This window comes from Nilaparvata lugens, chromosome 5, assembly GCF_014356525.2.
Source record: "Nilaparvata lugens isolate BPH chromosome 5, ASM1435652v1, whole genome shotgun sequence".
Classification (NCBI taxonomy): domain Eukaryota; kingdom Metazoa; phylum Arthropoda; class Insecta; order Hemiptera; family Delphacidae; genus Nilaparvata; species Nilaparvata lugens.
Genome location: NC_052508.1, coordinates 55,745,372 through 55,760,957, shown reverse-complemented (window position 1 = coordinate 55,760,957; position 15,586 = coordinate 55,745,372). Strand labels below are relative to the sequence as shown.

At 34.6% G+C, this 15,586-nt stretch overlaps 3 protein-coding genes across 2 annotated transcripts in view; 1 reads left to right on the top strand and 2 right to left on the bottom strand.

Moving 5' to 3' along the window:
* LOC111055766 overlaps positions 1-7,402 on the top strand; it is a 37,391-nt gene extending 29,989 nt beyond the window's left edge. The window contains exons 4-5 of the mRNA XM_022343044.2: positions 2,492-2,623; positions 3,636-7,402. Coding sequence (XP_022198736.2) covers positions 2,492-2,623; positions 3,636-5,131 — 1,628 coding nt within the window. The 3' untranslated portion in view covers positions 5,132-7,402. The remainder of the gene's footprint in view (positions 1-2,491; positions 2,624-3,635) is intronic.
* LOC120351432 (tRNA dimethylallyltransferase-like) overlaps positions 1-15,586 on the bottom strand; it is a 91,872-nt gene that overhangs the window by 11,293 nt on the left and 64,993 nt on the right.
* Positions 8,737-15,586, bottom strand: part of LOC111055765 (tRNA dimethylallyltransferase) — a 114,103-nt gene continuing 107,253 nt past the window's right edge. The window contains exon 4 of the mRNA XM_039428810.1: positions 8,737-12,766. The gene's annotated coding sequence lies outside the window, so the exon portion shown is untranslated. The remainder of the gene's footprint in view (positions 12,767-15,586) is intronic.

The following is a 15,586-nucleotide window of genomic DNA, read 5'->3' as shown; positions in this document are numbered from 1 at the left end:
AACTCGCTTATTAGACCACTTAAAAATGTCAGTTGCCACTTTTTCTCACTCTTATAATGATCTTAACAATTATATTGAAAAAGATTATCCAATTTAAATGAATAAAAAAGTGTACCGAACAGCCCTAAGTGAGAGCTGAGTATGCCTACGTAGTTTTATATTGAGAAGTGGACTCTAGGAACTGGTCATACTATAGTCAGGTCCACTTTATAATGACAGTGTTTGATTAGCAATGGCATTGCTATCCTTGTCTATCATTCAACAAAGCGGATAGCGCTATCTCTTTCTCGCTTTGCTCTGTTGCCAGATCGTCTCTTAACCTTCCGGCAGTCGCGCTGTTGTAAAAAGTACAACAGTGCCAGTTTTTTTGCTGCACAAAACTATTGGATGGGGTGGTACCAGTGAATGAGTCACCTATGCATTCCAAAACTTACCCCCCATCACTCCACTGAGTTGCAGTATCAACCGAGCAATGGTTCAGTCTTTAGGTGCCATTTAGTCGCGACGGTGCATAAGATAGGGAAAGACTGAATACGGGGACTGTAAATGAACCAATAGCACAGAATTGATGGCTTTGCTTGGTGTACCTTATTGGGCTATGAAATGGTAATCATCCAAATGTTCATAGGCGTAAAATAATCCAAGAAGATGAAAAAGTAATTATACAATTAATTGATATGTTTTGGCAGTAAGCAGAGTACATAACTCTTGGGAAATTGGATGTTGTAAAAATTACAACACGCGACTGCTCGTGTGATTGAGTAGGGCGCGACTACCGGAAGGTAGAATAATGTAGAATAATTAATTAAAAGAATATTTCATCTTAATTATAAAAATTCATTATAAAATTATTGAAAAATATAGTTTCTTGCTTGATAAAATATAATTGATTATTTGGAATGAGAATGAACAGTTTATATCACATCAATAGATCTGTATGAGCTACCGTCTATAGAAGGCATTGACAAGACAGAGAGAGGTTCGGCAACGTTGTTCTGCTATCTTTCTCCACTGCCATTATAACGTGGACCTCACTATATTTACATGATGGGTTTTATACTAGAATACAGCCCATTTTTGTGAGGTCCACATTATAATGACAGTGAAGAAAATAGGAGAAGAGTGTAGCCGATTCTCTGCCTTGAAACTGCCTTCTATAAAGGATAGCTGATACCGGTTCATCTGATCTGATAGCAACTGTCTATTGTTGTTTAAAATTATCAATTATATTCTATTCGTCAAGAAAATATCGTTTTCAATTATTATTAAATGATAGATTTCCATAATTAAAATTAAATATTTTGGTAATTAAAAGTTATATTTTTACATGGTTCAAAAACAATATGATAACTTGCGGAGCTAGAAAAGGATAGCTCTATCTGCTTTGTCGAATGATACACAAATAGTAACACCCATACTGCCCTCGTAAGCCAGAAGACAGTAACTGACAAAATTATGGAGATTGAAGATATTGATACATCAACTATGTAGTTAATCAAATACTACCATTATAACGTGAAACACACCATAGTATACTGTAGATGTTTCTTTGTTAATTGTTTTATAATTCTGTATGTAATTATTTAAGATTATTGCAAAGTTGACTCACTTGCAGAGTGGGAAATAGTGCATGTATAGTGTTAGATCCTTAATGCCTAAATTATATTCATACAAGAACGTTTTATAATGTTATCAATAGGTATCGTACATTATCTGTATAAAAATATTTATACCTCAACTCAGTATTTTTTTATTTAGGGCTGGGTACTCTTGAATATAAATAAAAATAGAAATCTTAGTACCCTTTTTAAAACAATTTTAAAAAGGGTAGGCCTACTTAGATTTATTTTTTTATTTATACTCAAAACTCTATATTGAGGTGGAATAGTGTATTTATAACTCAAAGAAACTTAAAATCAAAGAGGTATAATAGAACATATAAAAGTATTAATCAATATCTTGGAGCTCATGTATATCTCTTATAAGAAAATCCTTAGTTTTTTGGCGCATGCCCGACTGCTATATTCCTTATGATATATAAAATTACAGCGTGCTGGCTAATTGACTCAAATAGCTAACTATATACAACTCAGTGGGATGATCAAATACTATTGCTACACATAGTAGCGTCTTGATGCTGTGGAATGGGTGAATCGGTCTAGGGATCAACTTGTGAGACCGAGACTGTCCTTGTGAAGTGCAATTATTTTGAAATATTTTTTTTCACTCATAAATAAATTTGGACTATGTGCAACCCTATCTAAATTTGGGAGAGGAATAGCACAAGGCTACCTTATTTTTTCTCTCCCTATAATTTTGATGATGTAAGTTACTTATTGTATGATTGATTGATTGATTGATTATGTACACCACAATGTAGATTATACTGGTGAGCGCTAAGAATAATAATATAGGTAGTCTTCATATATTTTTCTCATTCTTGGATGAAAAACTGAAGAATAAATATTATTATCATTTCCTTTTTGTCCAGGTTATTACGCTGATCAGATATCAGTGGAGCAAGAGATGAGAGGAAATAGCACAGTGCACATCAAACCGGATACAAGGGTGTTGCATCTCAACAATTTGTCCTATGCTGGCCCTATTGTGATGGGAGTCGGAGGTTAGTATCATCTACAAGTTATACTCCGTGCAAATCTTCTTCAGACTTGGAGGAGTTTGCGGCGCAGAGAAATGGAGGGTACAATCAGGGTGTAAATTATTGACCAGTAGTATTGATAAATTAATAATTAAAAAACTTTAAATTGAGTAATATTGGAATAAATTTCAATATTGATGGGAAAATGTCATTTCATCAATTTACATAGTTGATTTTTTTACTTCACATGAAATTGTATATTCTTATTTATTCTGTAATCTTTAATGCTTCAAGAGCAGTAAGAGAACAGAATGTATATTAAATACTACTACACAGGTATCTGGTTCGCATTATTAGAGATTATGCGAATAATAGTCTAGTAATTGAGAATCCTTATAAAATAATAATTATAATTTTTTATATTGAAAAGAATCGTATAGTAGTTAACTTCATCGTAATTTTCGAGAATTTTAAATCATTGTTTAATACTGTGAAACATGAGAATACATTAATAAAACATCTTTAGTTAGGATGCTCAAGACAACGACTTGGAAACTTTGTACTTTCCTGTCATTTACGGTATACCTTCCTACTTACCTTACATAAATACCTTCCTACAAGGTGCCATACTCCTTCCAACACACTCCTACAGGTTTATTTCCTTATTTTTAGCTCGAGGTATATCATGAGTAAATCCTAATCTAATTCTTGTTACTTATAGTTCCACTGAGTGGATACTGATATACAGACACTTTCATAGTCCATACAATTATTGTCGAGTTTTTAATTCAACTCAAAATAATAGAGGTACTTTCCTACTCTGAATAAATACCCCTGATAACTCTTATTCGAAATTAATTTTTCAAAGTTATTCATGATAAAAACTTGTAAGAAGCGATAAGATTTGTTAGAAAATTGGAAAAAATAAGGGAATTCTGAATTTCTGTGCCACATAGTAAAAATTAAGTTTGAGTTACTCATTGCAAATGAGAAGTAGGCCTAATATAAATTGTTCAATGAATATATTTGATTACAGGATTCATAGTGGTAGCTGCCTGTGTGATGACATTCGAAGCAAGAGATAGTGCTGCAAAAATAGTTCCAACAAGACCCAAGTACTCGTCACTGCATCCACACCGTTTGCCAAAGCCAAGTCCAGGCGCCACCAGTAAGTTGCACTCATCTCTGCGCTCTGACGTCGGCCGACGCAGCACGGGTCCAGGGCCAGGAGGGCCGGCCTCACAGGGGCGCCAATGGGAGACGGCTTCAGTGTTCCGCGTTGGCTCAGGCTCGCCCATGGCCACAGATGCTCTCAGCAGGAGAGCCATGACAGCAGCTTTCATACAATTCTCCAGGACTCTCCAACAGGCGGAAATAGACCGGCAAACGTTGGGACCACAATCACCTCTCAGCAAAAGTCCATCAGCTCCAAACTTAGCCGAGAACAATAAACCCCAACCGGCGTTATCGCCTCACTTGGGAAAGTTGTATGTCTCTCCAAAAATAAAACAGAAGAAGACTAGAAACTCATTACACCCTGATGGTGGAGGGTGCTCACTTCTGAGTCCCCATGCTCTTCTCAAAAGACAAGCACTCTCCATGGATAACCCAGACTATAGTATATACTTTCCTACTCCAAGACCACAACAGCTCCCTGAGAATGATAACCGGAAAGGGAGTGGTGAGAGTAAAGACTCTTTAGATTTGGAGCTGGGAACGAATGCTTGCACAGCTCGTGGTTCTCAAGCATCCATGGCGATGGATCTGCATCTACCAAACGACTGCCCAGTAACTCTAAGAGTGAAAGATAGAACCAGAAGGTCCGACACTGCTAAAAGACATGTATTCACCAGACAACAGCAAGTTGAAAATGCTGAAGAAGAGATATCTATTGACCGTAGGGATACCCATTCATGTAGTCCTCGTTTGCCTGGATCCTGCTACAAAGGCTTCGATGAGATCCGGCCCTACTACTCACGATCAACACCACACAGTCGACGAGAGTCAATGACAAAGAGCAGTTATCATGCTCTCAGAGCAAATACAACCGAAGAACAGCCAAATCCAAGATCTAGATCTAACACAAATGAGTCTCTGCCATCGAGACGCAGCTCTGGAACAAGGAGAAGGAAACGATATTCGAGATCAAATACTGTGGATGATAGAAAAAGGAGAGGATCGAACCAATCAGACTCTTGTCGGAGAGAATCGTCTCATTCACTACGAGTACCAAACAGAAGAGCTCATCTTGAGCCTCAGGTATCTTCGACATCCGGGAAGTCATTGCCGGAGTCCTATGAGCATGCAGACTACAATGTGAATATTGGAGGCAGTGTGTCTGCTGAGCATACACCATTCCTCCTCTCACCAGATGATCATTACAGTAGAAGGTCTCTCCCAGTGGCCTCCAATAGCACTGCAGAGCAATGTGAGAGCCATACAATTGATGTTCCAGAATGCTTGATACCTGCTGACAAGGCACCCACTTGTTCAACAGAGGTTGTCTTGGACTATGAGGAGAAGGGTGAGTGAGGTTAACGGTCACATCAATGAGCAATCAATTTGAAAAGGCAATAGAGCAGTCTACGCTGCAATGTTGTGAGTAGAAGAGTTGAAAAGATTTAGATTGCCTGGTTTACATGTTAGCCTGGTAAGCTAACATGTGAAGATAGAGTTGTACAAGTTACTCAATGATAGTTTAGAAGTCTGGAGTATTTCAACTGATATTAGAGCAGTTGTAGAGATTGAATCAATCATGATGGAACAAGTAGAGTGTAGGATAATTTTTGTACTTTTCAAATAATATTATGATAGAATATGTTTCTGGAATTCAAGTCAGTAGCTGAAGTATTCCGATGGAGAATTTGGAAGATGAGTCGTAGGCCTACTCTTTAGAACCAGTCAACACAAAAACATTAGAATAAAAAAAAGTAGGTGCCGTACTATTTTTTTCGGTAAATTATGAATTTCTTCAATTTATTAAAGTCAATTCCAAAAACCCACTTCGACAAATCAAGCCTTTTCAAGTCTCATCTATTTAGCCAGGAAGAGGAGCTTACCAATAGAATCACTAACTCTAGGTTGATCTAATAAAATTGAGTTATTTCTCTGATCAATGTAGCTCCATATTATGCAGTACGGTACTTGATACATAGGAATAGATTTTGTCTTTTTTTCTCTTGGCCTACTCTTAAAAATAAATAGAAATTAGAAATCCAAGTACCCTTTTAAAATTGTTCAAACACGACATGTTTTCGGCTAGATAATGCCATTATCAAGTCAAAAAAATATTGTTCAATTTTAGAAGAAATAGAATGGCAATAAATTTTATTTTTTAACTTATACAATTAATGAAAATTACTTTTGTCCAAATAATAAGGCTAATGTGAGCTTAAATAATTCCATGAAGAAATGTCTTAGATTCTTACAGTGCCTACAGACCTAAGCGTCACAAACAAGCGCATCTTGATTTTCATCAGCGTAGCATATTATAACTGTGTTTGTACAAAAACAGTAAGATACAGGTATAATAAGCATAAGCTGATAAAAAGTCTAATGCTCGTGTTCGTGGTGCATAAGTCTGTACGCACCTTCAGATGTCATGAAATCATGAATGCACTACCTAGTAGATTTTAAAGAGAAAATTTATTATGACAATGTAAATATAATAATGATCACTTCAACTGTGAATAAATTGCATTTAATCATAAACTATTCAAGTCAAATGTTTTCAAAATGGGAGTGCGCCTGCGCCCTCCTGATTCAAGAATTATCAAGGAAAATTGATTGAAAATAATGTTAAATTGACGTATTTTACAGGCTCATGATAATACCATTATAAATCATTATTGTCACACGCATTTATTGAACGATCAATAGCTTACCTATACATGATGCCCCAAGTATAAGTGATCAATGATAGAGGAATCTGAAGAGGATGATTTAGGGCCGGTTTCCGGGCTCGGGATTTAGCTAAGTTCTTGACTTTGAACAGCTGGAGTCAGAGAATTGACTTTCCAAAACGGGGCGTAGTCGCAGTCCACGTTTAAACTAAATTTCGAAAAAAAACTAGAAAATTGAACACAAGAAAAATAAAGAGAAAATAGTGTAAAGTTTCAGCTATTTTGAATTATTCAGGAATATTTCATTTCGTCAAGGAAAAACGTTCCCAATTATAGAAATGAGAAGAATAAAGATTTATTTTGCTGCGACTACGCCCCGTTTTGGAAAACCAATTTTCTGACTCCAACTGTTTAAAGTCAAGAAGTTACCTAAATCCCGAGCTCGGAAACCGGCCCTTAATATGAAGCACATCATGGTTTTTGATGTCTTCTAATAAGGTAGAATTGGAATAAGAATGAGTGTTTCCACCAGTCCGACATTCTAGATCCCTGCCAAGTAGGGTGGCAGATAAGATTTTAGGCTTCAAAGGGTGGGCAATGTTTGAGAATCACTAATCAAGAGATATAGCCTACACCTAGAATAGTTTATATAGACCTATTACATAACGTAAACATGTAAAAGTAAGTTAAGTCTACTAAAATTCAAAATAGCACTAAACTGTATGTATAAAAGTGTTCATAATTCAGTTTATACTCAGCATTCATAAAAGTGTCTAGTAATGCTCACGCAAAGGAAATTTGGAAATAAAATTGCTAAGCGAGATATAAACTGTGATATTGTTGTTTCACTGTATAAACGTACTGTTCTTGTTATCGATGTTGTTGATGTTATTTGTATGTTTTACATGTTGAGTAGACAGACACTCATGTACTATAGAAATAAACATGTACTTATCAATGAGACTTTCAATTACTTCAATAGTAGGCCTATAGTAAACACTAGTAGAACATCATACTGTAAACAAGGCACACTATTTTATGTCCCACTAGAATCCAAACTTTGATACATTAATATTAAAGTACCTACTTGAAAAAAGTTCACTGTTTCACTCAATAATTAACTGTACTGATATCGGTCATGTTTTGCCAGTCAATAGGTATTATCAAGTTACCTAGAATACTAGGTATTTAAATGTATTCCAGGTACATTGGGTATTAAAAATAATAATAATATCGTGTGACCTGGCTGGCTCAGGTCTGGTGTCAGAGTTTTCAGGTCGCAACTGATCAATTTACATTGGGTATTATAAAGGGGCTAAGTCGTACCAATCAGTATAACAAATTCAAGTCAGGTCATCGTAGCATTCATTTGAATAGTGTCTATGATAACTCAGTTTGAGAATTTATGTGAGAATTGTAGCTCCGTCTGGCCTTATCATAAAAGAATATGTTTATGATAAAACGTCATGTAGGTGTTGAATACAAGGTTATGTATTTTTGTGCTCATATAAACATGTAGTATTAGGCTAGGGCCACACGAGCGCACATAGTGCGTCCGTTGCATCTTACTTTTGACGGCCGTCTCCAATGACACCACACGAGCGTTGAGTTTGGTGCGTCAACGTCAGTTGGCTTTACGCAATTGAACCAGACAAAGCAATAACTTTTGCATGTTTCGACGTGCGTTGTAGCATTTCTGTGCAGTTCAAAAATCACCGTCCGTTACGACTTCCGTTACTTGGTACGCACGTACCTCGTGTGTTGTCACCAATTCACTTCTATGTATTTCTACAACGGACCTCAAAAAGTAAGTTGCAACGGACGCACTTTGTGCGCTCGTGTGGCCCTAGCCTAACTTGTTACTAAACAACTTTCTTACTCAATTTCGATATTCTTGAGGGTAGGCCCGAATGTTCCCGGTATATTCATATTTACAGTTTCATAAGGCTCTATAGTGGAATCCACGTTATAATTGCAGTTGAAAAATATAAGAGAGCAGCGTTGCCGATTCTCTGCCTAGCCACTGTCTTCTATAGAAGATAGCTGATATCGGTACAGTATATTCAATGTTATATCAACTGTTCATTCTAGTAAAAAATAATCAATAATAATAAATTTGTTAATTTAATGAATATTCAGTTGATTAATTATATTTCTACACTGTTGAAAACCGATCTCGTATCGTTGCGGAGCCAGATCAATACAATTATTATTGTATTTAATAACTATTAAACGAAAATTAAAAAAAGGGGTTGAGGTTGACATCATTTTAATTTAGATAAAAACACTGGGATGTTGACTGGAAAGATCATAAATTTATTGCAAAATTACATACATGTTTTCAACAACAATGGTGTCATCATCAGTGTGAAGATGAGAAATTTTATTTTGGTTTTCGTTCAATAATTACTATTGTAATAAATCTTCTATCTCCTTCAGAAACAATTATGGCATGATAAAAACTAATAATTGACACCTGAAACCAGTCACACACACATTGATTTTTGCCATCCTTATGAATTCTATCATATTAAACGGAACATCACCTGTTTGACATCATCTATTTAATCAAATGGAATTTATAGGGACGGCAAACAATCGTACGTCCAAAAATCGATGTGTATGCAACTAGCTTAATTCTTTTGCGACTCTCAAACTGATGATCAAATACTGTAATATAGTTGAACTTCATAATCTATAGAACACAACACTACGCGGTTGGCTGGTTGACTCAAATCGCTGGATACAACTCAGTTGGTAGATCAAATTATTCTATGTCTATGCATAGTGGCACAGAATAAGGCCACGCCACACTAACCGTTTTTTAAGGCGTATTCAGACGAGTCAGCAGGGCAGAAAGCTCTCCGATTGGCTGATTATCAGCTGATTCCGGAACGCAAACTCAATCACCTAATCTGAGATTGGATTCCTGCCCTGCACTCATTTACTTTGAACTATGGACATGAGATTCTCCCGAATGAGTATAATATTAATTTATTCACTTCAGAGAATAGGCTAAATGGACTTGTAATTATTCCAATTCTACTTCAATTGCAGACTGTGAGAGAAAATATGAATTCTAATTCATATTCAATACTTGCTACCAAAATAAATATTTACCTCACAAATTTTAGAATTGAAGTCCATGGAATATATGTCACATGTTCTATGAGAATGCTCAGTCTATGGAATACCTTACTTATTTGATAAATTATTGTACTTGGCAAAATACACTTTCGTATAAACAAGAATAGAATCAGGTAAGCTTACATCCAACACAATTCAATTTATGATAGTAAAAAACGTAAAACAGTATACAAAAATATTAATTTATTAAACTATGCACAATTAGACTTGAAAAATCGCAACAGATATTCGCCCAAATCTGCTTATATTAACATTATTTACAATAAGTATTATGAAAATTATACAAACGAATTTTATGAAATTAAGAATATAAATTTTCATATTTATTCACAATTCATGTAAAAACAGAGGCATTCGCCGAAAACTGGTTTTAACCTTAATTATTTAGAATATACAGTCTAGAGGTTATGCAAAAATGATAACTCAATTCCCACACAATTTTGAGTATGAAAAATGTATCTACTAAAATTATGAATTTATCAGATTAATCAATTTCCAATTATGAAACCATACAAATCGCTTTATAATTGCATCATAATTACAAGAAAAATCACTTGAAACCACCATAAAAATAATAGATATAACAGAGAGAACAATCAAGAATGGGTTTTTAATTCAATCTACGTCAAGTATGTAATGGGAACATACTAGTACTAGAAAAAGTTCTTATCATTAATGTTCAAAATCATCAGAGTATTGTCAATATCACAAGAAGTTTCCTGAAATAGACTAGATATAATTAATACAGACTACAGACAACATTAAATTCTCAAAACTATTGATTAATTGCACAACTCAAATAAAATACAATGCAACTGAGCCTACATTGTGTAGGTCTAGGTGGATTAGATTTAATATCGGGGCACTGAGCTTCGCTCGTTATTTATTTATTGATAAACAGAACTCAATTCTTTAAAATGATTGGGAAATGACTAAAAGGCACAGCCCAAAACTGTTTCTTCCCCGAATTTTGATTTATACACTATAAATATTCCAAAAAGTAGGTCATGTATACACTTGAATTCAGGTCAAATTTTCAGTCCAAATATTTGAAAACATAAAAGTTCTAATTTAGATTGTTTACAAACCAAATTGAATAACAAAATAACACTCACTAATCACTTAGAACTGTAAAAATATAAAGATTAACTTTGAATATTATGATATACCATCTCATGTCAACAAATCAGATCATTTTGATCGAGTCAATTAAAATTTCTAAATTTCTCGCGAGATACGGTGAGCTAATTGATTACACAGCTGATCTCCCACCCAGGCACACGCATCTTCTGTTATCGACAGACGACGAAATTATCATCTGTTTTTCCAAGGACGAATTATCCTTTTCATGTCCTTCAGCGAGTTTTTCCAGGGATGAGACCTAGTGCAATCTAATTTTTATATCATAGACCTACTGTGTTCCAAATTTCGTGAAAATCGTTAGAGCCGATTTCGAGAAAATAAATAACCAGATTTAAAAATATAAACAGATATACATAAATCGCTTGCTTAATATAACTTAATAGGATTCATGAAGCATATTAGGCCTAATGGTTTCCATTTCACAAGAGTCATTGACTTTCGTGCCATTCTTTTCGAATTCAAATGATGAAAGAATGAGGAATCAATATTATTATCTAATCAATTAGAATTGAAAGATAAAATTGAGCCTGTCTGCAACAGTAACCATTCAGTTTTTAGCACGTGGACTTCTTTACTGAAATCACGTACAACTCGCAAAGAAATTCCTCTAGTAATTAATACTATAGATCTAATATATTTTTTAATAATTTCACTAGTAAAACCTGCGCTCTGTTAGGGTCTGCAAAAAACACAAATATATTGAATAGTTTTTTAGCTCTGCAAGGCTACAAACAGATTGAATGATAGTTTTTGTTACCGCCAACCAGTTCAGGCAACCAACTGTCTGATATCTGGGGCCTATTTCTCAAAGCTACAAGCATTGTTACCAACCATGGTTACGGACAAGTACTTGCAGTTACAAGTTGACAAGTACTCACGTTTCACAAAAAATTATGATATACAAGTTTACAATTTTACAAAATGCTACAAGTGTTCCGTCAGTGTTCTGAAAATAGTAAACATAACCTATTTTCATGATAATTTACTATTTTTATCTTTTGGAAAGGTTACTCGTAGTTTTTTTGGGGATGTAAAATAAAACTTTTATACTCTGTACCTACAAAGTATAGGCTGGAGGAAATAAAAGTTACCTAGTTTCAAGAATAATAAATATTCTTGTCGGTATTTATCCATGTTCATATAGTTTCAAGTCAGTTTTGAGAAGAAAAAATTATGATTGTAGGTATATGACCATATTATTGAATAATAAATTCAAGTACAGTACGCTACCGTTACTGCATATTATTGTAGGTTGTCATAAAGTTAATTTATAATAGGTAAATGCTATATATAATATGACTTAGCAATACCTTGAATTAGGCCTGTAGGCTATATAAAATCTTTTCATGCGACAACATAAAGTAAAGGTCAGCAAGCTTATTCATATAGACTTATATTCATCTCTCTACAATATTTTGAATATGTATTATAGCTCATGTAATTATATTTTTGTCAAAATGAAATATTTCAAAAAAGCAATAAGGCTACCTACACATAGGTAACCCAACAGCTTTTAATTTTTTTTAGAAGTCCAAGTAGGCTATAAGCTATTCCTATTCTTTCTCATTCAGTATAAGATTTTCAAACTTCCCTCATTTTTGTGTTACCATCGCTTTGGCAACCCCCAACAGCCACTGCCACTATCATTGCTCCAAGAACACAAGAGAACTTCCGTTTTCATCCCCAAGCCTTGCATTTTAGCACTGTTTCTCTGTCTAGCCATTTTGGATTTTGTTTCAGAAGGGTAGTAGAATCAAGCTGTTTTTTATCAAGTGTTAGTTTTTAAATTCAATTTTTATTGAGTATTAGATAGTTTGAAATTAGACATAGAATAGACTGTAGTTTTAGAGTTTAAAGACATACATAAGTTTATAAGTTTAGGATAGTCAGTCTAAGATAATCATCACTTAATTACCATGTCGAAATCAGTTTTTGCTTCCAATAAAATACTTGTCTTTCAACAAATAAGAGAGAAGAAAGCAATTCTTTTTGGCAAATTCTCCAATGAAGTTTGTAAGTCCCAAAAGATTGATTCCTGGAAAGAAATTCACAATTTGGTGTTAAGCATGGGAGTTGTGGGGCCTGACAAACAGTGGACATACACAAGGGATGTTTTATGGCTAACCGCTAACATTAGAGAACCGCTAACCTTCAACAAATAAGAGAGAAGAAAGCAATTCTTTTCGGCAAATCCTCCAATGAAGTTTGTAAGTCCCAACAGATTGATTCCTGGAAGGAAATTCACAATTTGGCGTTAAGCATGGGAGTTGTGGGGCCTGACAAACAATGAACATACACAAGGAATCTTTTATGGCTAACCGCTAACATTTTCTGTGAGTTTTTTGTGTAGTGTATTATGACATATGCAGTGTATTGATGATAATAGAAGTAATTAATAGAAATAGAAAATAATGTTATGAATATGAATCCATCATGAATTCAGAGTGTAATAGAAATAGTACTCAATGCACAATAGAAAAACTTCTCAATGAACCATTCAGTCGACTTTCTTTTGTCGGGAAACATAACTTGATATCACAAGATAGACCTACACCGGATTTACCTGATCTGACCCAAGTAAAGAAACAAAATAATAAAACTATTACTCTTTAATTAAATAGAAACAAATATTCTGAAATACCATGGCTTACCGGTTGCCCTAAGCTAAATAAACTTTTTTGTTGGTCATGTTTGTTCTTCAATGTAAAAGAAACGACATGGAATAGTGATGATGTTTCCGATTTAAATAATTTAGCGAATGTACTTCGACAACGTCATCAATTGAGTCAAGAACATCTAGGTGCTGTGGTTCTTAAAGATTACTTTATATTCATCCTGTATTGTTATTAAAATTGTAATATGGCTAAACTACGTTAATTGTTATGTTTTTAATATGTCCCCCGGTTTGGACTCACGACCGTCACTTCTTCAAACTACTTCCATAATTTACCGCTAGGGAGCGTTAGTGGCGTCTACTTTGTAGTAGAGTGATCAATGAAGACTAGTTTAGTGGCATGAGTTTTTATTTTCGTGAAGTATCAAGTCTATACAGAAAAGAAGATCACTGCTTATGTAAGTAATTGAGATCGTATCTTTTGTCACTAACGACCATCACACATTTTTAAGTACTATAAATACTTTTTACAGGGATGATATTTGGCAGTTGCACGAGCTTAGCTGTATACATTCGTTGAGTCAGCTTGTGCATTGAGGTTAGGTTTCAGCGCCGCCATGCGGGCTGAAATACTTAAGGTTCTTCACGACCGTCACACTCACGACCGTCACACTCTGAGTGTGACGGTTGTGAGTTTGTTGTAATGGATAAGTATTTGAATAAAATATTATCTTTTTGATAATGCAATATGTATTGCTACACATAATAATGCAATAGTTTTCATTTATTACCAGTTTTATTTATTTATAATACGAAAGACAGTAATTTGACTCTGAAAAAACTGTTAAAGACTTAGCTTGAGATAATGTTGCTTGAATGCTCTTAATGCACCATTTTTCACAAGCAAATAAATTAATAATGGTACTAACCCAATTTTTAATAGTTTATCAATAATCAGGTTTTTTATTCAATGTAATGCATGATTTCTTTTTAATTCGGTTGCTGATTTGTAAACATAATTTAAAAGGCAGTTGTTGTTGTCGAAAAATATTCTGTTTGAGGTACGCAGTAGTTATCAGCAATATCTCCTTAACCACATAAAATACTAATTTAAATTATTTTTACAATAATACATTGGTCATTTTAGGTATCAAGGATTAAGATGACACCGCCTAGTACAAAACTAAAAAATGGAAACCAAAAAAAAAAACAATCCATCAATCGAAAAACAACGAAAAGCTGCCGCAGAGAGAAAAATGAAAGAAAGGGAAAGGATTCGGCAAGACCCTGAAAAATATGCCATGATGAAAGAAAAAGAAAAAATTCGTAGTCAGGCTAGGAGAGCCTCCAAAAAGATTAAAAGTATAAATGACCTATCTGAAAGGGGGAAGAGAAAACAGCGCGCAGAATGGAGGAAGAGGTACCACAAACATATGGAAAGAAAAAATAAAATAAATTCCACTGAACAATCCATTGATTCTCCTCCTGATTCTCCTTCGTCTGCGAATATTGAGATGCTTGAGCATTCATTGAATGAAGAAAGACAGGAGAAAAGAAAAAACAGAAAGAAAAAGCTGAGGAAAAGTAGGGACGAATATAGATCAAAGATTAAAGATTTGGAAAAAAACTCAAGGATATGACTAAAAACGCAGAATAAAAACGTTTTTGTTGCATGTTTGCACGGGATGTAAACATTGCACCCAGTTGGTGCTGAGTAAAGCTTCTTTTTTTCTCCTTCCTTCTTCCACCATGTGATTGTCTTTTACGTGATCCAGAGTTACCAACACTTACTAAACACAAGGAAAAGCAGCCACAGCATCGAAAAAAGAACAAAGTGATAGATTTCATTTCTAATTTGAAGGCATCAGAAAGTCACTATGGGAGAAAAAATCTAGACGTTTGTATTTGAACTGTAAATATTAAACATTAGAAAGCTTCACCAAATCTATTGTGACCAGGTAAAGGATGTTTTGTACAGAGTTCGTTTTTCAATGTTCAGGAGAGTGTTTGTAAATGAATTCAACATCGGCTTCAAATCGCCATCAAGTGATGTTTGTAGCACATGTGCCCTTCTTGACCAAAAAATGAAAACATTCCCATCAGGATCCCAGGAACGTGTAAACCTTATGACTGAAAAAAGGATTCACAAACTTGGGGCAAATTCGTTTTATGCATACATGAAAGAAAAAACTGATGAATCTGTGTGCAGTTTGTGTTTTGATCTACAGCCAATCCAACAGT